This window comes from Trichoplax adhaerens, genomic scaffold, assembly GCF_000150275.1.
Source record: "Trichoplax adhaerens TRIADscaffold_2 genomic scaffold, whole genome shotgun sequence".
Classification (NCBI taxonomy): domain Eukaryota; kingdom Metazoa; phylum Placozoa; class Uniplacotomia; order Trichoplacea; family Trichoplacidae; genus Trichoplax; species Trichoplax adhaerens.
This window is the reverse complement of record NW_002060944.1, coordinates 110,797-135,261: the sequence shown is the minus strand read 5'-3', so window position 1 is coordinate 135,261 and position 24,465 is coordinate 110,797. Positions and strand designations below refer to the sequence as shown.

Below are 24,465 nucleotides of genomic sequence, written 5' to 3'. Positions count from 1 at the left end.
TGGCTTGATGATAATATACAATTCCCAATTTCTTATATAATGCAGCAACCTCAGGATGATTATTATCCCCATAGGCTTGTGAATAAATTTTTAGAAGCTGATAATACATGGAAAAAGCTTCGTCATGCTTGCCTTGATTACTGTAAATGTTTCCTATCCTATTATATATCTTTGCAACATAATGATGATTATCACCAAATCGTTTTAAGTAAATCTTGAGTGCCTTATTATACATTGAAAGAGATTTATCATATCTACCTTGATCATTATAGACAACTCCTAACCCATGAAAGGAGACTGCAACATGAAGATGACTATCGCCAAGTTGTGGTAAACGAATTTGGAGAGATTTCTTATACATACATATTGATTCATCATATTTGCCTTGATCACAGTAAACAACACCTAGGTTGTTATATAATGTAGCAGCATCAAGATGATTATCGCCAAGCAGCAGTAATCGAATTTTTAGCGATCTCCTATATATGTAAATGGACTCATCGTATTTATGTTGTTCGTAAAAAACAAGTCCCAGGATATAATATATCTCGGCAACATCAAGGTGATATTCTCCAAATTGAGATAATTGAATGTCTAATGACTTCTTATACCAAGAAATTGACTGATCATAATTACTTTGATAATGATAAATAGCTCCCAAGTTATTATATAGCGTTGCAACATCAAGATGATGATCACCGAGTTGCGATAACCGAATTTTCAGGCATTTCTCATACATAGAAATCGACTCATCACATTTGCCTTGATAATGATAGACAACACCTATGATATTATATAATGTGGCGACCTGGAGATCATTATCGCCTAATCTTGCTATATAAATTTCGAGTGATTTCTCATACATAGAAAGCGATTCTTTATATTTATCTAGATCGCAATAGATATTTCCAATGTTATTGTATGATCCAGCAATATCGATATCGTCGTTTTCTAATACACGTAGCTTTATATCCAGAGATGTTATATATTCATTCAATGCCCCATTCCAATCACGACACGATCTTTTAATCTCGCCTATTCTATCTAAATTTCGAGCAATTTTCATTAATTGGTGTGGTTTGTCTACCAAATTTTGTGCTTTCTGACAGGATTCACTAGCTTTAGCCCACTCTTTTTGTTGTATATAAATATCAGAAACAGCAAGATAAATATCATACTGAAGTTCATCAAGGTCGGAAGGAATTTCTGCTAACGACCGAATTAGTTCTAAAGCTAGCGAATAATAAGATAGTGCCTCTTGGACCTTTTTTGATTTATGATTTTGCTGCCCCAATTTGCAAAGAAATTTTATTTGTTGAGCAATGTCTGATGCTACCGATTGATTGTCCATGCTTCAGACTTAAATAAAAATCATAATACGAATTATCATCGAGTAATAAATTCAGTATAGTTTTGAAACGATCTATTTCACTACTATTAATTTACAAATGAAATGCAACCTTTTACTTTTTTCAAGGACTTTTATTGCCAGGTAAACAAATATCTTCAATAATTATCCAGTATCAACGAAATTATGCAATTAGGTACTCAAAGATTTACCGTCGGCTGCAACCAATATCCCAATTAGTTTAATATCCATTGAAAAAATATGAATGTTGATCCTGACGAAATAGAATGGACTAACTTTTTTAGCAATACCTATTGAAAAACGTATTGCATTCAATTTTTTCACCCAAATTGCTAGTCAATACTATAGTATCATACGCATTGTGCCGTAAACTTATAATAATTGTAATCCCGGGATTAAATTATATTCTAATATTAACAGTAATAACTTAGCATTAATACAATTATTTTCTTTGGTAATATTTTCATATTAATTCTGTAGCATTTGTGAGTATCTTTAAGTAATTTATTTATCTAAAGTTGATCTTTGTACCTAGACGATGACTTCATCAGCTTGGAGCCTAAGATAGATAAATCTTTCCTAGCTCGCATTAGATTCTAATAAGAATTGCTCTACGAATTTTCAATACGTTTAATATTAAGTTAAAAATTATTAAGATTATAATTATTAAGATTAATGGTAGATAATTCCAATACTGTTGTAAGACTTTGCAATTTCGGGCTGGTTATGATCAAGGACGGAAATGCGCATTTTGAGTGATACTTCGTACTAAACAAGAACCTCTTCATACTTACCTAGTTCACAATATACACTCCCCATGTTACTGTGCGATTTTGCAATATCGAGATGATTGTTGCCAAGTACTGGAGTTTGAATTTCAAGCGCTTTCTTATGCATAGGTAGAGCCTCATCATTCTTGCCTTGGCTCTTGCTAATAATTCCAATATTATTGTAAGATTTGGCAATATCGGGGTGATTATGATCAAGGACTGATAATCGAATTAAAATATTTCTTTGAAAATAAACATCATGACTTTCTGTTATTTCCCGATCATTTGCGGATCTTGCATTTGTCTTGCGCAAGCATCTGCTATTTTCTTACCACCTAACTTTTATCAATCTACTGTACCTTCATTGTCCAAATTCACTGGTTAGTGGATACAGTAAAGAGCAACTACTGTACTGACGATCGGATATGAAAGTGATTTTTTCTTTAATGCTTATGGTTATGTGGTTAGATTCTTCTATTCCGAACTGATAGTCGATTTAAAGCTGACTATTGTACAAATTTTCGCATTTTACAGATGTTAAGCAGGTAAATGTATTCATTTGTGCAATTTATGGATTGGAGGAAAAGACATTATTTACGAGAGTTTATATCATTCTCCTGTTATTCGGAAAAAAAAATTAACTAATGACCATTGTACAAGTTTCAAATATTAGGTTTCATTAAAGTTTAGCGTAACTATAATGCTTCATTTTGCTTGTAATTATAATTATCAATCGGTTGAAAGGCTTTGACATCTAACAATAACGATTAATCCGGTATATACGCTAGCAAGTAAAGACGATTTTATTTTTATGCTTATATCACATGTTTACAGAATTGACGATTATTAAATACAACGTGTAAATTAGTTCAAAATTATTTAACAGTGGACAAGTTCATCTAAAATATACTTAAAAGGCACACAATGCATTTGTAATCATTGACAAAGTAAATTATCTTTATCATTATACTACAGCAATACTTATCTACGTGACACCGTCACATCCAATTGCATGTTGGATAATGACTTGTTCTTTCTTAGGGCATTATTGCTCTGGTGGAAAGACGCTTACTGTGACACTTAATAAGCACTTCTTAATTTAAAAAATGCAGCTACAATCATTTCTCAGATGAAATAAAAATGCCTGAATGAATAGTTAAGATCGAGTAACGAACCTACAGCCAAAGAATTTTGCTTAAATATGTTGGTGATCGAAAGGCATAAATCAAGAACAGAAAGAAAGTGATAAATCCATTAATACTAGGAATGCGTTGTATTTGTTGATTTATGCAAAGCTAAATTATGCTAAACGTCAATGTAAAACAATCATTGCTGACTGTATCTGATGAGAAAGTAAGAACGACGTATTACATTTGAAATTTCTAAAAGATAACAATATGACAGGCAAGGAGTGAAGAAAGCTTTCGAGAAGATCCTATTTACTGCTTTCTATGTATGTAAATGTAATCATTAAGACTCGAATACAAGAGTAATTTTTATCTTGACTTTTTTTGAACATAACGATGCAATTGGGGTTTTTCCAGGGATACATTAATACTACTTTATAATTTATGCTTCATCATACTGATGATGCGGAGTATTTTGTGTCGATTTAAATATTTTTAGAATGTCGCCGTTTTTTTATTTTCTTCGTCTTGCCAATCATTTTATTCTTTTATAGCAGCGTGCATTTGCTTTTGTCTGCCCATGGATTATCCTTCTTGTCCACTGGATTGACTAATGGATCACTTTGGATATGACTATCGATATAGGCCTTCATGCTACAATAAAAGGAAAAAAGTCAAACCATTACTTGTGAAGGTGACAATAAAGTTGACAGTAGCAGAGCGTCGTTATTTGCCGTAGTCGCTAAGTTACCGTATTGGTATCCAATATTATTATTGATTTTATTTTATCAACTTAATAAACTACTCCATCATGGAACTAATTTACTGTACCAGAACGATGTTCTTATCCAATCTTTCTATGGAATGATTGAAGTGTATGGTTTATAACTTTACTAGTAAATTAAAAGACATTATGTGCTTTTATTTTCGATAACAATCCTTGCCAATTGTGGCTATTTCACTCGTCATCTGCAATGGTGTAAGAATGGCAAGGGATACTTGCTTTCCATGAGAGTTAGGTTTTCCCTACTGGTCGACTCTAGTACTATACTGTCATGATACCGTCAGGATTTACAGTATGTTCATACAATCCTCTACAGTCCACGATACTAGGCACTGTAACCTTGCCTGTACTGTACACTGTAGAATTTTCTCTGCGATGGTGTTGAGCGAAAACACAAAGAAAGGACAAAAATACGCCGTAACTTGAGTGCCGTGTGGTGCAGTAACCCAAGAGTGACTCTTCAACCTATACGGTAGTAGTATGGATACTCGAGACTAGTCGAGGTAAAGGAGGCACTTTTCTTTTTATTTGGATAACTTTTCTCGGTCAAATGACGGGACAACTATCCCTCTTGAAATGGATTATTTATCTTACTGAAATAGGAATATTTCTACATGGTGGACACTTATTAAATTTTTAGCATAGAAAATTGTTTTCAGCGTATTACGTTTGTATAGATATATACAGTACAGTAGTTTTAAAGTGGAAACGACTGTTGGGCATATTGAATCAATCATTCAAGCTAGTATTGAGTGTAGACTACTATTCTAGCGTTGTTGAAACAGTACCCATACTGTAGAATAGGGAGTATCGGTTTCACTTTTTTGACTTCAGAAAATAGTCATTGGCCGAAAGAATCAATCGGTACATGACCAGATTTCGATAAGATGAAATGGCTCATGTTATGGTAATCTTCAATAAACTGCATGATGGCCTACTCGCCTATCCTTTCAAGTTGTCGTTATGGAAGAAATTGGGTGAAAATATGACTAAAAAGAGAATACTATTCATTAATTGCAAGGAGTAATTGTGTTGTCCCATCCTAGAATTGCCGGAATACAGTCATTTTACTACGGCAATTACCACATTATTCACTGGATCAATTTCCTCATCCATCAAGCTACTCGTTCATTAAGTATCAAGTAGAATACGGATGCCATTCGACAACACGAAATAGCATCCACTCAATTGTCTATTCATCATGATTGGTGGGGCTCTTTTGACTGATGTACGACTGCTATCATCAAGAACTGCAAGCATTCAATAATCATTGCAACGGCCGCTAAGTATACAGTAAACGATATCATCATAAAATGTATATTACAGTTACGATACTCACTCAGCCGCTGATTGAGATACTGGCACACGCTGAAGGTTAGCGTGGATGCGAAGTTGTTCATTCTGTTTGATCAATTGCGCTTTATCGCCGGCCATCGTGTCCAAGAAAAAAGTCCAACAACGTTTTCTTTCAGCCTTTTTGCCAACCAACCGTGGAAAAACATACAGTGCTGTTGTTACGCAAAAATGCCTCGTAATATAGTTTCCTTTCACGGTACAATGTAGCCTAGTGAGCTGGTGTACACTGTGCCTTTACAGTACACTGTACTGTAAAGGCACAACGAATTTACAGTACTGTACACTGTACAGTAGAGGACGTACTGTACTGTATGTACTGTACAATACAGTACTATACAGTATGTAGACCCTTGGAGATCTCTCTTATAAGGGTCTCTCTACAGTACAACAGACGAGGTTAACGCCCTGTGGCGACAGAGAGATCACAGTTGTAATGCAATGATTGCTATAGGATTTTGCATACGATTTTATAGTTACGTTTTGCGCCTAATATGCATAAAATGATAGCCTACCAAATCGGATAGAAGTCAAAATTGGGTTCGCTCTCTTCGTGGGCTGATTCATGATAACGAACTATGATTCGTGCATGCGCACTAAATCTATCGCCGTGATCCTGTACTTCGCATACGATACAGTACAGTAACAGCACAGTACACTCAGTAAAGTACTGTAGTGTACCGTACTGTATTTGTGTTTTTGACTTTACTGTACAGCATTCACTCTCAAGTACAGTACAGTACGATTCAAGTTAGACGACAGTATAAGACAGTAGTAAAAGAAGTCCTTTTTGGGAATCCATGACAGCCATGGATGCTATTAAATCATTTAATAAATGAAAGATTGGCAGTCTTGAGAAAATGTCCATTTCAACAATCAACAATATGTACTGTACTGTACAGTGTAGAGTGTACAGTACTGGACTGTCAATTACGTACTGTACGTTTGTCATTGTACTCTAGAGCCATAGCAGTACTGGTACTAGTACGGTACCAATACCGTACCAGTACTGCTGTAAATATGGCTATAAATAAATATAGGGAATATATATATAGTTATAGACATATATATATGTTACTACTGTATATATTGATATACTGTATATATATATTATTATATATATATATATGTATGTCATATATATATTATATATAATAAATATTAATATAATATAATATATATATATTGGATGTAGATATATTTACAGCAGTACTGGTACCAGTATGGATCTTTGTACAATACTGTAGAGCTATATTTACTGTACGTACCAGGGCGCAGGGAAAGTCTGGACACATCTTGTTTATTTCTGTATGAAAGATGTGTCCGAACTGGATTTCCAAATTTGGGATGCAGTAACATCATGTTCTGGAGATTTTAATATCGCAAACAGCAATGTTCTGAGACGTGTAGTACTGGTACATTACAGTACTGTACAAAGATCATTTGCTACACTACCGATTTCCAAGAGGGTGACATCTGATTTCCTAAATACTCTACTGTACTGTCAATAAAATTAAAAACAATGTCACTGACACTGATTTAGAAATACAGTATGGACGATACTGTACTTTGAAAACGACGATAAAGAGTCTACACAGGCTGTTGTGCGATGGCAACGTTCAGGCGTGTACCTGTTGCAAGTTGTTTCCATAGTAGGAATACATATCGACTCATTGACTAGCCATTTGTTCACAACGAAATGGATATACAGTAGGTACAAAATAGGACCATACGTACAGTAGGCTGGACGTACAGTACTTCTCAACTTTAGAATTCTGCATTTCTATCTACTGTACTACTGTACTTTGGATGATCGTAGTCGATCGTAGCACGAAATCGAGTAAGAACTTCATATTCACAAATCGAGTAGTTTACTTTGTATTCTTTCAGGACTAAAACGGATATGTAAAAATAACATGACCTTTCACAGCGAGTACTAAACTACCAAAAGGAAGAGAGAGAGAGAGCCCGTACTATAGTTAAACAAGTCTTCTTAATAACTACTGTACTGTACAATTGGACATTGTCGTTCTATCTATTTTCGATCACAGCGATATACACGTTCAAGCAGAAATAGAAATGATCACTTGCAGGCCAATAACAATATACACGCCATCAATCCTAAAATCTCTTAAAGTTAGGACAAAGATTTAATAACCCACAAATTTACAAATGGACCGTCAGGTTACAGTAGCCAATTCATAGTCTGTCAAATATTAGACAATATTCATCAAAGCGAGATCGTACGAGATAGTTTAAGAAACGACTAGCTAACTACTCACTCAGTATCGTTTACACGATTACATCATCATAAGCGCACATCTATTTGTATAATAATATTAGAGAAACACTAATTAACGAGATAATAATACCAATGATGCTGCATTCAAGCACTGATCAACTATGGCCACATACAAATCACAGAACAGCTATTTACTTCATTATGTAGAATGGTAATATTACATTTTTCCCTTTCGCCAAGTATACGCGTATATGGATGAAAGTATATCACCAAAAACCGCTGTATATACAAAACTCCATCATGATGTTAATTTGAAAATTAATATTTAGTAAATATTGTTAACATTATTTTTCGCTTTTAAATCAAAACTTGCAGCAGTGTTTGCTATAAAATTACGTTTATCACAACGATTATGACTAGCAATACGGAAAATAGACATGTTATAAAAATAAGAGCTTAAACTGTACTTTCAGCTTTGCCTGAATCAAACATAGCACCTGCACTGGATGAGACACGTAATGATCTATCCTCTAAAATTTCAAGATCCATAAAAGAATATGCCAATGCTGTTCCTATAAATAAGAATCAATCAATTAAAGATAATTGAAATGGATGCGAATTCCATGCATCACTTTTACAGCTACAAGTAAGCCTTGACACTAGCTTTGAATGATTATTCTACCTGGCGGAATCTCTATTTTACGAGAAAGATTTTTATCCAATTCAGCAGTTGCCGTTACTACTGCTTCTCCAATATTTGCATTTGTATGACCCGATATTTCCCAATTGTCCGCTTCCGTTAATTTACCTGCTGCAGCTACACAAGCAGTTTCTACTACTAAGCCTAAACACAGACGCTTCGTTTTCATAACACGGGAAACTAAGTCATTCTCCACTTTGGCTTTCGCCGTACGAACTTTAGCCAATACTTTAGTAATGTCTATAGTTTCAGCTTTAACAACTGTGCCAAGACTTGCGGACGTAATAAAATTTTTACTTCCTTTTGCCTACATGACAACAACAATAATTCATTTTTGGACCATTAGCAAGCGTATGCAGAATATGGCATAATCAATACTCGGTACTGTATAATTAGTAGAATTGGTAGATTTATTCATAAATGACTAAAATTGTGGCGTAAATTTAGATCAAGCAAGATGCCGTAATGAGTAAAGAGATTAAAAAAATCTAATTCCATGCCATATCAATACTTGATCACTCTAGCTGCAGCAAGATATATCTACAGCGCAGAGTTTACTAACGCACTTAAAGAGGTAAACTTACACAGCAGCTATGACATACAAAGTACACCATTAGATCTTAAAAAAAATTGCCACAATCTTTGACACTACAGCACCTGCATATGACAAGTTACAGACACTGTTTGTACCAGATAGTCGGCACAATTGTACATGATGTTCTATCTTTCAACGGTAAATCTTAAACTATTTCGTATTTCAAATTCTACATATTTCACCTTAAAGAAAGATTATTTAGAAGCTAGAAGCTAGAAGCAGAGCTGAAAGAACTTGAACATTATCTGATGTACTGACTCTAAAAGTTTGTCTGAAACTGAACAAAGTAACAGCTTTTACGGTACGAATTGATGCGAAGTTGGATTATAAAAGAGTCATGCAGACATCCATATTTTACATAAATAGTACGCTACACTTTCAGCGTTAATGCTGGATTTCATAAATAAGATTGGAAAGATTACACGTGTACAAGGTATCATAAGTACCGAACGATCATTGCGGACTAAAAAAGTACTGAAAGTCGATTTGGTAATCACGATCACTTTAACCTAGGGTGAATGTTTACTACACACTTGTTGCGGGCCGCTTACAATAAAACATCGCTTTTAACTTTTTAAAGTGGACTTGATCCTGATCCACTAACTGCGATAGTTAAGTTCAACAGGTAATTAGTTGCTTCTAGATACAGTAAAACGAAATCCTTGGATACTTAACTATAATCATTATCCATCAATTGTACATCATAGCTGCAGTAATAGGATATTGTCTACGATTACTAAAGCTGATGTATAAATAAAATCATTTTGCTTTGATGGTGAAATCGTACATTAGTAATGTTAACATTGCCTTTACTTATTCATCCAGTCTATAACACTGTATATCTAGCATTGGAGCATATCTTTAGAATTTATAAATTGCAATTACTAGAGAAAAAGTCAATACGCTTGAGATTATTGACTATACAATTTCTGATAGTGATTGTCTTGTGTATTAAGCCATAGCGAATTAGTGCAACAGAGTGTAAGAAAAGAAAAGCAAGCTATAATAACATAAGTAAACTCAATTGATTCAGGAAGCCAAACATGCTAGGGCTAACAACAAATGAATAACGACACTTACTCCCGAATCGAAGTGTTTAAGAATTTGTAATCCAATGGATGAACTAGCCTTGACGTTGGAGACTAGAGGCTCAGTAAATGTGACTAAATCAGAAGATTTTAACTGATTCGGGCAAGGTTCATCAAGGATATCGTTCAAGGTATACGGCGTTCGCTTGATTTTAGGACGTCGACAGCAAGGGAGTACCTTGGGAACCTCTTTGACAATAATATGCAAAGGCATGAAATCACCGGAAGAGTTGATATCTGGTACACCGCATAGCGAGTCTTGACCCGCAGAACGGATAAATTCATTGACGGCTACAGCAAACATGGTCAACCCAAGTGTAGAGACCACCTTCTACCGATCCACTCGACAAGATCTTTTCTTTTAAGCAGCTACCTTAAGAAATCAGCCTAAGCATAGAGTCTCCAGCAAAGAGTCAATAAAGTATCGGATGAGTAGGTTTTTTATCCTGCAATGCTCTATACTGTACAGTCTGGCCAGAGAATCAACAACACGACGGATTCACCTAGAAGGGAATACGATGATAAAAAATGAGATTGGAGTTTACTCCTATCAAGAATTGTCTCAGTAAACTTGCTTTCTACCAGCTTTATTGGACGTTCAGTACGTTTTTATCCTGCAATGAGCTATACTGTACAGTCTGGCCAGAAAATCAACAACACGACGGATCCACCTAGAAGGGAATACGATGATAAAAATGAGATTGGAGTTTGACTCCTGCCAAGAATTGTTGACTGAACAAGCGTTTACCAAGTAAGAATTGGCTAAGTAAACTTGCTTTCTACCAGCTTGATTGGCTGTTCAGCACGTCCTTATCCTACAATGAGCTATACAGTCTGGCCAGAGAAGAAACAACGCGACGGATTCGCCTAGAAGGGAATACGATGATAAAAATGAGATTGGAGTTTACTCCTAGCAAGAATTGTTGATTGAACAAGCGTTTACCAAGTCAGAATTGTCTTAGTATACTTGCTTTCTAGCAGCTTTATTGGCCGTTAAGTACTGTACGTTCTTATCCTGCGATGAGTTATACAGTCAACAACACGACGGATCCACCTAGAAGGGAATACGATGATAAAAATGAGATTGGAGTTTACTCCTAGCAAGAATTTGTTGACTAAACAAGCGGTTGCCAGTTACTAATTAAGAATCCTTTAGTAAACCAGCTCTATCGGGTGTTTCGTGAGTATTGGCCATGCAGAACTATACTATGTATATTGCAAGGACTTGCGTATGGTACAGTCTACTGTCTTACGAAGCAAATTTAATCCACATTGGGGTTAGCCACCAACGACGGATAGACACTGCGATTTTTATTTTACTTTCTTACTTCATGATGTATGTTTGCAGATGCAGTTTTCTATCCAAACGATAGTATTCCAAGTATCCTTCAATGATTGTCTGGGATAGACTATTCCCATTGATACGTGTACTTCGGCCAAGCTTTAGATCAAGCACCAGATCAAAAAGGAAATTTTAATAGACACTGTGTAGTAATTATTAAACTTTTAACGAAGGTGTGTCCTCCCGACATTTATTTAAAGGCTAGAGTCAGCAATGTAACTCTAAATAGGGGCGATGTTCCTTATTACCAAGAAGTCATAGTAATGAGAAATTGGTTAGACGATGTAGAAAAATTATTTTATGAATTCTATGCTCGTATTGTCAATGTATTCCTAAAGAATGATAGCTAAGCTACAATTGCTATGGAAAAGTGACTCCGCGACAGCAGTTTATAAAATTGCGTTGATTGGATGATTAATTACCGTTGTTATTAGTCTAGTTAGCTAATTTACATTTTCTGCTACCATGAAATATTCTCTGCCTCTAAAAATGGTAAACTAAGCGTCATAAAGTCAAATGATGAGGATAGTCTGACAGACAATTTTCTCTAATGTCTTTCACAACTTCCCCAATCGATTATGAAGCCATCATTATGACGAATGCTTCCTATTTTCCAATACTCTTGTCCATATTGACTGCTAAAGTAGAAAATCAATCATTAGAATCGCAAGTTTTTCTCTTGAGAATTATCCTCCATTCTACGAGTTGCTTCTAATCCTTTTACAACAGTAATACGAGGGAAAGCTGAGCTTATTGACCAAATCGAGCTCAATTAAACCAAGAAAATAAACCCTGGTAGATCATAGCCATGCTGAAATTATCTTATCGACAAACATTACTTTTCCCCTCAATGGCAATAGACGTAGTAAGCAGGCGGAAAGACAAGCGTGTTTTCACTGCGATTATAGCGGTCGTTTATATCCCATTTTAACGCCGTTCAAGGAAAAAAGTATTGAGTAGTCGATGGCTGAGTACAGTAAATTACAGCCAATGACAACGGACAACTCTACTAAACCAAGAAAATAAATTCCGATAGATCATAGCCATGGTGAAATCATTCCATCGGCAAAATTCATTTTCCCCTCAATGGCAATATAGTAAGCAGGCAGAAAAACAAGGGTGTTTTAACTGCGATTAAATTACGGTCGTTAATAACCACTTTTACGCCATTCCTCACTTTTCTACTACACTAAATACAGTATATTCCATCCAATAGCAAATTCGACTAAACCTAGATAGTGAATTCTGATCGATCATAGCCATGCTAAAATCAACCCATGGATAGAAATCATTCTCCCCGAAGGCCAATATATATCTAGACATAAGAAAGGTCCGCTTCAATATCTTTATAGTTTAAATAGGATTATACGCTATTCCTCACTTTTCTATTACACTAAATACAGTATATTCCATCCAGTAGCAAACTCGACTAAATCTAGAAAATGAATTCTGATCGATCATAGCCATGCTAAAATCAACCCATGGACAAAAATCATTCTCCTCCGAAGGCCAATACACCTAGACATAAGAAAGGTCCGCTTCAATATCTTTATAGTTTTAACTGTGATTATACGCCATTCCTCACTTTTCTATTACACTAAATACAGTATATTCCATCCAGTAGCAAACTCGACTAAACCTAGAAAATGAATTCTGATCGATCATAGCTATGCTAAAATCAACCCATGGACAAAAATCATTCTCCCCCGAAGGTCAATATATCTAGACATGAGAAAGGTCCGCTTCAATATCTTTATGGTTTTTAACTGCAATTATACGCCATTCCTCACTTTTCTACTACACTGAATACAGTATATTCCATCCAGTGGCAAACTCGACTAAACCTAGAAAGTGAATTCTGATCGATCATAGCCATGCTAAAATCAACCCATGGACAAAAATCATTCTCCCCCGAAGGCCAATATATCTAGACATAAGAAAGGTCCGCTTCAATATCTTTATGGTTTTAACTGCAATTATACGCCATTCCTCACTTTTCTACTACACTGAATACAGTATATTCCATCCAGTGGCAAACTCGACTAAACCTAGAAAGTGAATTCTGATCGATCATAGCCATGCTAAAATCAACCCATGGACAAAAATCATTCTCCTCCGAAGGCCAATATGTCTAGACATAAGAAAGGTCAGCTTCAATGTCTTTATGGTTTACGTCATTCCTCACTTTTCTACTACACTGAATACAGTATATTTACTCCAGTAGCTAACTCGACTAAACCAAGAAAGTGAATTCTGATCGATCATAGCCATGCTAAAATCAACCCATGGGCAAAAATCATTTTCCCCAAAGGCCAATTGTAAAGAAGTAGCTTAGTGTTATTCGACTAAAATAGGCTACGATAGTTCTTGTTTACGATCCTCGCGATGTAAACAAGTAGAGTATGTAAGAAAACTCGCAAGTTTTCTAAAAGTAAGTACTGAATGCGGAGATCTACAACCTTGTATACTATCTATTACTCACTATAGGCTGTAAATAAATGTTATTATTCAAATCCTTATTCGGATAAGATACTTCGTTTACACCAATATATCTCGACATGAGAAAGGTCCAGTTTAAATATTGTCGATGGTTTTAACTGCGATTATACGCCATCATCTTTTTCTACTACAGTACGGTATATAGGCAGTGACAAAGTCTACTAGACCATAGCAAAAGCTATAGTTTAAGACGTCGCATTACAGCTATACAGAATGCAAGGCAGTAGCCCTGGTATCAGGCAGTCCTGTACATTCAGTACGCCTTGACGACAGAGTTGCTATGCGCATGTTGAAAATTTGAAGCAGACCCCGCTTACTATTTCAGTTTTGCATTTGTTTGCATGAATCAGCACTTCGAAGTTGGAGGCGAAACTAGACGCTATTTTCCATCTGTCAAGATTATCAATAGGCATTAGAACGCTTAGCAATTACTCAAGATCGAGTAGAAGGTCTTGTTCTTATTCAGAAGTAGTTTTGGTGTTATTAGTCGTCTAAACACCATGTCGGAAGAAGATAAAGTCTGCTCATTTTTCAAGAAATCCAACAGGAAACGTCCACAAAGTAGAATGAAGAGGCCACCATCTCACTCCAATTCAGAAGGTATTGTAACCTTTATGCTTTATTGAGCTGGATAGTTAACGAGTCGAGGTAGATAGACGATATTCCTCAGTTTAGAATGTTGAAGAAACGATGTATCTAGTAGGTCTTGCATGATCATACTATAGGCTGTGTGAGATGAATTGGTGCGATACTAGATTGATATTGTCTTCGTTATGTTGATAAAGTCATGCAAGACTATTTGTAAACACGTTACTATAAGGCTAATAGGATTCAAAAATGAACGCTTAATACAGCTTGAAGTGTAGATACGTTGATGTGATGTGTATGGAGAATGATTGATCATTCAGCAACGTTATCAGTAACAGAATGATATGTATCTGCCGAGGATGTACCACTGTATCATGAATGAATGTGGCCTTGGCGTACCTTGCCTTGCTTCTAACTTCATTACCTTGCAATAAATTAATAGACAGTGAAGATGGAAGCGCTGTGGTAAGGAAAGAAAGAAAAACGGAAATTGGAAAGCCACTCCTTCAAAAGGTACACCTGGAGATCCATTTTTCTTATCAATTGCCTCATTGAAATATCGCGTTTTACATCATGTGGACAAATTGGAAGATTAATATACTGTAATTAGCAATGACTAACCATGAAAGTTGTGCAGCATTAAGCGAATAGGACGATCAGTCACGATCATGTAACTTTTTAGGACATGCTATACGTATTCTTGGTCGGTATAGCGGTCTTTTATGGATTGTTCTATGATGTCTCAACCTTTATCTTTGTTGCATCTTCTTATAGACTCGTAAAAGAGGCCTTCGTGATGACGATGAGGTTTTAAACGAAAACAATAGCAACGAAGAGGATGATAATTTACCAGTAGCATTCTCCTATAAATCGACTCGCTCAGCGGTACGTATAATAGCATCGTAAAAGGCTATTCGATGAACGTTGCTGGTTGCGATTGCAACAGACTCCTATTTACATGTAATATTGATATAATCACTGTCTTAGATCGAGTTATTGAATGAACGTCGTAAAAGTATCTATGAATTTATAGTGAAGTAATATTTATATCGAATCCGACTATATCAGTGATGCCGTAAAGGATGCATTTCCGTCGGCGTGGAAATACACAAATTACTTTTATACTAAATTCCATGAGAGTTGCTTACATCTAAAATTAAATTATATTTGTGATATTAGAAAGCAACTGGTCCTGACGATATGGGTGCTACGTTAACCAACGAAGTTGACACTGAAATCGATCGAGATGCTAGAGCAATATTTGAGAAAAGCCAAAAAATTAACGAAGTGAGAAATACAGTAGTAGCGATAAAGGCTATCATGCATTTATGGCGTCACTGAAACATTATTCTTAATCTAAGTATTAATCAAATTGTTAATGTCCTTACCAGAAAGGATTATCATTATGGTTAACTACTGTAATTGCCTTTACGTAGGAACTGAAAGGAAAGGAAGATGACAAAATTTATAGAGGAATCAACAATTACGCGCAATATTATAAACAGCGCGATACAGCACAAGGAAATGCTTCAAGTAACAGTGTACGAATTGGTCCAATTCGTGCACCTGCTTACTTGAGAGCCACAACTCGCTGGGATTATCAGCCTGATATTTGTAAAGATTACAAGGAAACAGGCTATTGCGGTTATGGAGGTGGGTAAATAGATGTTCTTGCGGATAGATCTTTAGTTGTGGCCTTTAGATGCAGTTTAAGAGTGTGTTCTCAGATTGACTAATTATGATCATCTTTTCATTTTTAGATAATTGTAAATTTCTTCACGATCGCGGAGACTACAAGCATGGCTGGCAGTTAGAGAGAGAGTCGACTGCTAACTTCAATGACGAAGAAGACGTGCACAAATATGAAATATCGGATAGTGACGATGAACTTCCTTTTGCTTGTTTTATCTGTAGGGAGTCGTTTAAGAATCCAGTGGTCACCAAGTACGTAGACATTCTTTAGCTAATGTCCTGTTTTCTAAATCGGATTATTATAATGATTGTTTAAAACACCATTTCTAGATGCCAACATTACTTTTGCGAGAAATGTGCTCTAGATCATTATAGGAAAACGCAGCGATGTTTTGTTTGTTCGGCTCAAACCGGTGGGATTTTTAAGCCAGCTAAAGGTTAGATAACCCTGTCGCATACTATTCGTAATACATTGCAATGTCTTGTTCTTTCTAATAATTCTTCCTGCTTGACTAGACCTTATAGCGAAATTAAAGAGTGTAAAAGGAGATGACGATGAAGAAAATGACAATTCATTGGATGAAGGCGACTAATTTGTATTTAAGATAAATAGAATTATCATTTTAGCAAGGTCTTAAAAGCTAGATGAGCGCGTATATAAAATGAATGATAACAAGGTGTTGATACCATAGCAGGTCTTTCTGTCTTAAAAATACTTCGATCACTTATGGCATACGTTTAGTGTATTCAACTTTGAATTGCTATTGGCTACTGTATATATGGATATACTTTTTATTGAATTTGAGGACGATAAAAATAAAATTAATCTATTCTATTTTACCTCGATACTGATGCGTATTACTAATTAGTTGTACTATACATCCCAACTATAACGGGAACCACTGTTGCATTACTTATTTGGAACAAAATTTGTCATAGTCAATACGTTCATTGTCCATTACTGCATCTGAAAATTCGATGACTTGGCTTTGTGCAGTACACTAAGATGGCATAATCTGTGTTATGAATTCAAAACTCCAATTGCAGATTTAGGAGCTTCATTAGACATGATCAACTACACATGTATTTCAATTCATTGACAGGCTTATTCCTGTCTTAAAATGGCAACCAATATTGAAAAGAACTACGACCCATAGCAATTAGGAAATAACCTCTCTATTTTCTTCATTTTTTGAACGATACTCGCGTATACGGCATGTATTTCAATTTACTGAAAGGCTTTTTCCTGCCATAAAACGTAATAAGCATTGGAAAACAACTGGAATCATGTTTACAGCAGTGGAAATGCAAGGTCGAAGGCTGAGGTAGTTTTGGTTGCTATGCAACTGGCCACCAGCTAGCCAATCCTCGCTTTCCATAGTCTGTGCAGTATAGTGTCCCATACAAGTATATTTTATATACTGTACCGTATAAAATCATTCAGGGTCCCCATCGTGTCATCGTAATCATCATACAAGATGCCCCTCTCCACAAACTATACTATACAAATGCACTACTCGAACTGAGTGATTTGGACACAGACCCTTCCAATTTCAGATCGAGTCAACGTTAGCCTACTCTACCGTTACAGTCCCTACGTTCCTTATAAAAGCTTAGAAGCGACCAGCTATTCCAATAATAAATAATGAATTAACGCTACCGCTCGAAGATATTCTTTTTTATTTTTATAAAACTTTGGTAATCGCATAACTCAATTCATCATCTACACATCACTTCAAGGATGAGTTATACGAAGTGTGGTTAGAGTCTTATAAAGCAAACTGATGGATTACGGATGCTGTACGAGTATGATGAGCAATCCAAACAGTGACAGTCGTTAAATGATGGTCACAGACCTTCAACTTTTAAGCTATTCAAACGTTCAAACCCAATCCGGACGGATATCTTGGCCTTGACTTCAATGGTACACTGCAAATCTAGGTTTTCAATTTGAATTAATAAACTCCCAACAGCTTTACGGTTTAGTGTACATGAGTGGTAGTTTCTTGATCGAATATGTTAAGAAATTCTACTTACTAAAAGTCAACTATCGTCATTTTAAAAAGTGACAAAAGATGGTGTTCGATTAGTCATTTCAAACGGCGATAGGCCACTTTTTAGTAAATAAAATTGCTTACAAATTGATATCAGTACGACGTGATCCGATACATTCGATGGATCATATCGGATATTCGATATTCTCAATTTTGCGTGAATTTGTATAAAATTGATCGCAAATGCATGGCTTTAATTATCTGTATAGGAAAGTTCATAACGATCGGTTTTCTTGAAGCGTTTAAACATGCAAATAAGCACGGAAATATGCAAAGTAGCATGGTAAATGACCCCATAAAAGTTCATATATAATAAAAGAATAAATAGCCATAGGGGACTATAGAGACGTGACGACAGAGCTAGGCTCATGGCAGCGAAGGTAGTAGTGCAGACACATTGTCCATAATCGGCGTTCCTACATTTTATTTGTGCTAGATGTCTTGCGGGAACCTATTGAAAAACTTTTACGCGAAAAGAACAATGACTTGTTTATGATTTATTGCATAATGATATATTTATCTATCAACTTCATGAAACAAAGGCCAGAGTTCCTAAATCGCTTTATGATTTTTTATATGATGAGGAACCAGAAACTGCTTTACGGCTAAAACTTATCACCTGCAACATCATAATCGAGTATACACATACATGTATATAAATATATGTTAAAATTTCTATGCCTAGCAAACTCGTTAGGCGCGAAATTATAATTGCTTACTTATTACTGAGAATAAAGAGTAGAGAGTATAGATTGTAAAAAAGGATATACCCAAGCACATCGCCTACACACATACTGGACGTAAAATCGTAAGATACTATAATCATTACATTAAAATTGTGATATCTCTATCGCTGAAGCCACAAGACGTTAAAGCTAGTTCTTGTAAAAGACGTGCATATGGAAGCAATTTTTCAATTCTTAACAACAGCATGAATCACACAAGTTTATATCTGATAGCCCTGTTTTTATGTCATGCTAGCCTTCAAGTGGAGGGAAGAACAGTTTTCTATTCTACGTGTAATATTAGTAATCAAGATAGAAATGTGATAATAAATCAAGCGCAGAAGATGATGGAAGAAAGAAATAAGAAGGATAACCCGTTTACATCAACTGTAATTGAGTTACTTGTGAAGATTCAATTTAACCGTACGCCCAATTTATTAGGGAATAACATTTTTTCTAGAAACATACGTGTATATATAGCTATAATGGAATATATTCCGACTGTACTATTATCTACTTCAAGCATGATGGGAATGAATTTGTATCCAGCGACTAAAATGATGCCAACAAGCATTAAATCGGATCGATTACGCCATCTAACTATTTCAAAAAAGCATCTTTCATGCAATCCAAACGAAATCTATGATTATATACCTCACTTAGATCCCATTTGTGTCTACAAGTATAATTTTTGTTACTTTTTCCTTATTGACCCAACAGATACTCTACTTAATGAGTCATCTACATCGGCTAGAACAGGAATTAATCTTTGGCCACTTGAAAGCTGTCAGTTCTTCAATCAAAGACATAATTTAATACTTGATAAAGGCCTAGCGTTGCTAATGATCTTAATGGTAGTGTATGCATTTTGGAACTATACATTAAAAGAGAGAAAAATTCGAGAATAGTAAGTACCTAAAAATTACAATATTACCGGTACCTGTTTTGTATTAATTTAGTAAAGCTACTTCGAAGGATAATTCGGGAAGCGACATAAATTTGATTTAGAGATATATTCGTAGCTTTTAGTGAAACTGCCATTCTGTCACATGCACAATATTTTATATTATAGCTGCATAATTTCTTCTTCGGATTAACATCGAGCTATATTCTGGATCGACATATTTGTCTCCATAAATTTTTGCTGTATCTGTCCGTTTGGAAAATAATCACTATTAAGTTTTTTGGATCACCTGAAAAGATAATCACAACTTATATTATGTTACTGCTGCGATAGCAATTTAAACTCATCAGGAAGATAATGTAGTCTGTTACCGTTAAATAGACACTACTATATAACTGTCGTGTTCAAATCACGACAAGAAAACCTGGGTCTTTAAATCCGCATAAACCGTGAGACTACAACAGCCAAGTGTACACATAACGGGCTAAGCTCAGACTAGCGAAGCTTGTCTTAGGCTTTAAAATATTTTATTAAACGGAGACAGTCTTGACATTCAAGACTATTAAGCCCTGCAACACGTGTATACTACTACGGCAGACAGCTAATGAGGGCACCGAGCTTTATATACCCTAGCTCGGCTGCACTAGGTGCACAACTTAGACGAATAAGCCTAAAATGTATATGGCTTTATGTGGTTCGACTGTCTATATGATTTAGTATGGCAAACGGTGTAAACAACACCAATGAGTTATGAACTAAATAAGAGCCAATTAACGATCGAAGGCTCGGCATAAAGTAACAGAAATCACAATGTGTTTATAGTTGTCATCTCTTTAAGTAAATTTTTCTGCATAGGGTCTACATCACAGTATGACTAAACTATCAATGAAACTAAATCATCGAGTAGCTAATTAATATAAGGTTATTAATTAGCTAGTATATAAGATCTTAATTACTAACACTAAAGCTATGATAATAACTAACGGAGTCTGTAGTCTGTCATAATTACATTACTACTTCAGTCAATGATTCTATAATGGCTAATGTTGGCTGAACTTAAAGCGAAATAACGATACCTATTGAAGGGAAGGTACCGTAGCACTAAAATTATAAAATCTACCACCGTAGCTCATGCAGTTTCCTTATTTGTCCTACTGCAATGCTATAGTCTGCTCGCTTTTACCGCTTACGTTGGCATTTAAAGCATAAAATATGGAATGGTTCTTGACCCTTCTATAAATACCTAAACTAAATACTATGATATACATTGCTGAGAAATAGTACGATAGTTGTCAGTTACAGTTTCTAAACGCGAGAGTCGCTGACGCATACAAATAGCATAAGTGTACCATTGCATCATATCATGTAATATCTGTAAAATGCTTTATTTTATATTATTTACAAGACCTAGTTATGGCAATCGCATATTTGCATTAAAGTAGTTTTTCTTGAAACGATTTTTCTGTATTAGCCTTAATAATTTACGCACCCGACAAAGCGTTCTTCAATCCATGTTGTGCATGTGTTGAAGCATCTTTATGGCAAATATAATACTAGAATAATTCTCGTAATTTCATTCTTTCTGGGAAATATAAAATACAGCTTACTATTTTCAATAATTTGAACTGCATATATGGACTAATGCAATTTTCCTATTCCTTTTCGTATAGTCATGTAAGCTCACTTCGTGAAAATCTTATGGTTGTCTACCGAAATGATGACACTAATTTAATGCAACTGTGTGCTGGATATATAATTAAATATATATTTGTGGAACATTGGCAGATGGTTCTTTTGATTATTCTTTTAGCAAAATCGATCGCTAGTTTCCTTATTTTTGGGTATCTAGGACCTGCATCACGGAATTTCGTAAAGCTTACAAAGATTTTATTGCAATGCAGTATATGGAGTTACTATTTTATATTTCTCTATGGAATCGTTTGCATATCGATGCTTCTAGCTACGATATGTTCTATGTGGAAAAGTAACGAAGAGTCATGCCGATTATTGCAAGTATATAAGCAACATGTCCTTTATAACAAAAAAATTTCATTGGAAAAATACTTCTTTGATGAATCTAAAAAGAAGCATAAAGGAGATTGCGCATCAGGTTGTTTTAATTTTGTGAAGATAATACTTTGTAGGTTATGGTGGCTTGTGAAGAGTTGGAAGTTGATGCAATTTGCTTTTAATGTAGCACAAATGCAAAGTTGCTACATCAGCAATATGTTTTGTTCTAATAAAGACAAATACACAAGCATCACACACTTAATTTCAATCCTGACATACATTTATTGCGTATATTCAGCCGCAATTATGGTATATATATGCATTTTACTTATTCTTTTATCCATCAAATTTCTGATACTAGATTTACTAACTAATATGCTTGTATTATCATGTATTTCTTACCTTATATATTACTGCAGCCAATATTTATATTCAGATAAGAATATTCGTCTATCAAATTGTATAATAAATAGTCTACAATATGTAAAAGATGAAACTCCTGACAATCACAATATATCACGTAAAAGTGGATCATTTCAAATTAAGTATGAAGCAACAGCAGAAAAAGTAAACGTCGACGTACCAGACATGTTAAAAAAATTAAGTCAAGACTTTAATAAGAAATTCGAGGACTTAATGAAAAATAATTTACTCATTACACCAACTTCAAATGCCTGCATGATGGTGAAGTATTCGGGTGAAGAAGCTAATCTAGATGGAACGAATAATTTTAGGGTGACTTTCAGTAGCTTCGATGAGGAGTTAGATGCATTGCGGACACCAATTGAAAATCTTTTACGCGATAATAGCGATAATTTAGTACGTTACAGCATATTTTTCGGTCAAAGCAATGAAACGTTTACCGTAATTCCTATATCACTTTTTGATTATTTGTATAATAATGAACCGAAAACTGCTTTACACCTTAAATTTATAATCTGCTATGTCATAATCGCTATAATGTCTATCATCTTAATTATTTTTTATACATCCACCAATACTACATATCCTAAAGGTGGTATAGCTCTTGCGTTAATTTTTATTTTGTTTTCTTTTCTTCGGCCACTGAATAACGATGATATCGAATCTTTTATCAGAGAGAAAATAATATCTTATAGAAATGGCTATACTTTTAACGATTCATATGCAATCAATTATAATAATAATGTAAGCATTCCAGTACGAATCATTATTGATTATGATAAAACAGAATTTTTGTATTGACCTCCTATAGAGGTATACAGTATTCTAGATGAACTAATACAAATGTGAATTGCAGCAATGTAGCAGTGAAGCAGCGGTTGGTATAAAACACATAAACAGGAACTGCTACTCCTTTACTTATTTTAAGACAAGTTTATCGAAATACAACCTTGTCCAGCTAAGTTTGTCATAGTTAATACGTTCGTTTTTCATTAGTGCCAAATTATATGCGTTAACTTCGTAAAGTACTCTATGTAATTATCTAAGGTTGCATAACATGTTACAAATTGAAACTCCAATTGTAGGTTTTAAGAGCTTTATTAGAAATGGTGAACTAAACCTGTATTTCAATTGACTGATAGGCCTATTCCTGTCTTAATATAGCAACTATTTTTGAAAATGATTAATTACAATAGTCATAGCAGTTAGGAAATAATCTTTCCATCTTTTTCATTTGTGGAACGATACTCGCATATACTGTATATATTTTGATTTACTAAGAGGCTTTTCCCAGTCATAAAACATAACGAACATTAAAAATAACTATAAGATTAACAACCAATATTAGGAAATAATCTCTTAACTCTTTTCGATTTTGCAGAATCAAACTATAACATTTACTTCAGAAATTTTGTAAAGCAATTTTTTATTATCTTCTTTAAATAAAATAGTTTGTCTTAGAATTTGGCCTCTCAATTGTAAAAATAAACATTGATAATTTCTTTCAGCTTGTCACTTTAGTAGCTTTAAAGACTTTAATGCGAATAGCGAGATTTTATGTTAATTGAAATTTCTTCCATGGTAATGTCTCTAAGTAATGATAACAATATTGCAAAGATAGGTATACGCTCGTATTGCCTAAGAATTATCAAGTCTACTGTCGTATTGGGAAAAATAGTAAATGATGTAGCAGCTGGATATCTTTCATTTGTAGATATACGCACATCAAATTACGATATCTTTCTACAAAACTGTAATCAATGAGATCATGACTGTAACATTATATGATTAGTTAACTAGAGTAGCCTGAACAGCTATATGCTATCCACTTTGTAAGAACAAGAATCAGATAATTACTAGGTATGTACATAGTAAGGTATGATATCAATGTGCTGAGCAATAAACATCTATCTACCTCATCCAGAGATTGGAAATCGTTAAACAATTCCACAGTCGATGATGTAGTAGATGCCTATGAAGTAAAAGTAATTATATCTATTCAATTATATATTCAATACCTACACTTTTTAGCTTTATTATAGCATAATTTCAGTTCATCTCATAGTGTCTATGGTGTAGATATAGTTCTAAAGAAACGATAAAGAGATATAATAACCAATAAGTTTACAAATAGACCGTCAGGTTACAGTGGCGAATTCATGAGACAGTTCGAGAAACGTCTAGCTACACGCTTAATATC

At 34.8% G+C, this 24,465-nt stretch overlaps 4 protein-coding genes across 4 annotated transcripts; 1 reads left to right on the top strand and 3 right to left on the bottom strand.

The window, feature by feature from the left end:
• Window positions 1–52: 52 nt before the first annotated feature.
• TRIADDRAFT_21354 (uncharacterized protein) lies at window positions 53–739 on the bottom strand (the record flags this gene model as incomplete). Its single annotated transcript, XM_002109100.1, has 1 exon — window positions 53–739. A coding segment is annotated over one exon (687 nt), but the record flags the coding sequence as incomplete, so codon positions are not given.
• Window positions 740–3,814: 3,075 nt separating this feature from the next.
• On the bottom strand, window positions 3,815–5,522 carry TRIADDRAFT_37130 (expressed hypothetical protein; the record flags this gene model as incomplete). The annotated part of the gene is made up of 2 exons (XM_002109099.1): window positions 5,390–5,522; window positions 3,815–3,920 (listed from the first exon to the last, which is right to left on the bottom strand). The coding sequence occupies exons 1-2, from the start codon at window positions 5,482–5,484 to the stop codon at window positions 3,815–3,817; spliced, it is 201 nt and encodes a 66-aa protein (XP_002109135.1). The 5' UTR covers window positions 5,485–5,522.
• Window positions 5,523–8,101: 2,579 nt separating this feature from the next.
• TRIADDRAFT_52857 (uncharacterized protein) lies at window positions 8,102–10,332 on the bottom strand (the record flags this gene model as incomplete). Its single annotated transcript, XM_002109098.1, has 3 exons — window positions 8,102–8,217; window positions 8,328–8,652; window positions 10,021–10,332. 3 exons carry the CDS (start codon window positions 10,330–10,332, stop codon window positions 8,102–8,104), a joined length of 753 nt encoding a protein of 250 aa, XP_002109134.1.
• Window positions 10,333–14,369: 4,037 nt separating this feature from the next.
• Window positions 14,370–16,742, top strand: TRIADDRAFT_20796 (uncharacterized protein; the record flags this gene model as incomplete). Its single annotated transcript, XM_002109675.1, has 8 exons — window positions 14,370–14,469; window positions 14,900–14,970; window positions 15,232–15,342; window positions 15,637–15,744; window positions 15,894–16,110; window positions 16,218–16,401; window positions 16,480–16,586; window positions 16,666–16,742. The coding sequence occupies 8 exons, from the start codon at window positions 14,370–14,372 to the stop codon at window positions 16,740–16,742; spliced, it is 975 nt and encodes a 324-aa protein (XP_002109711.1).
• Between the last annotated feature and the right edge of the window lie 7,723 nt (window positions 16,743–24,465).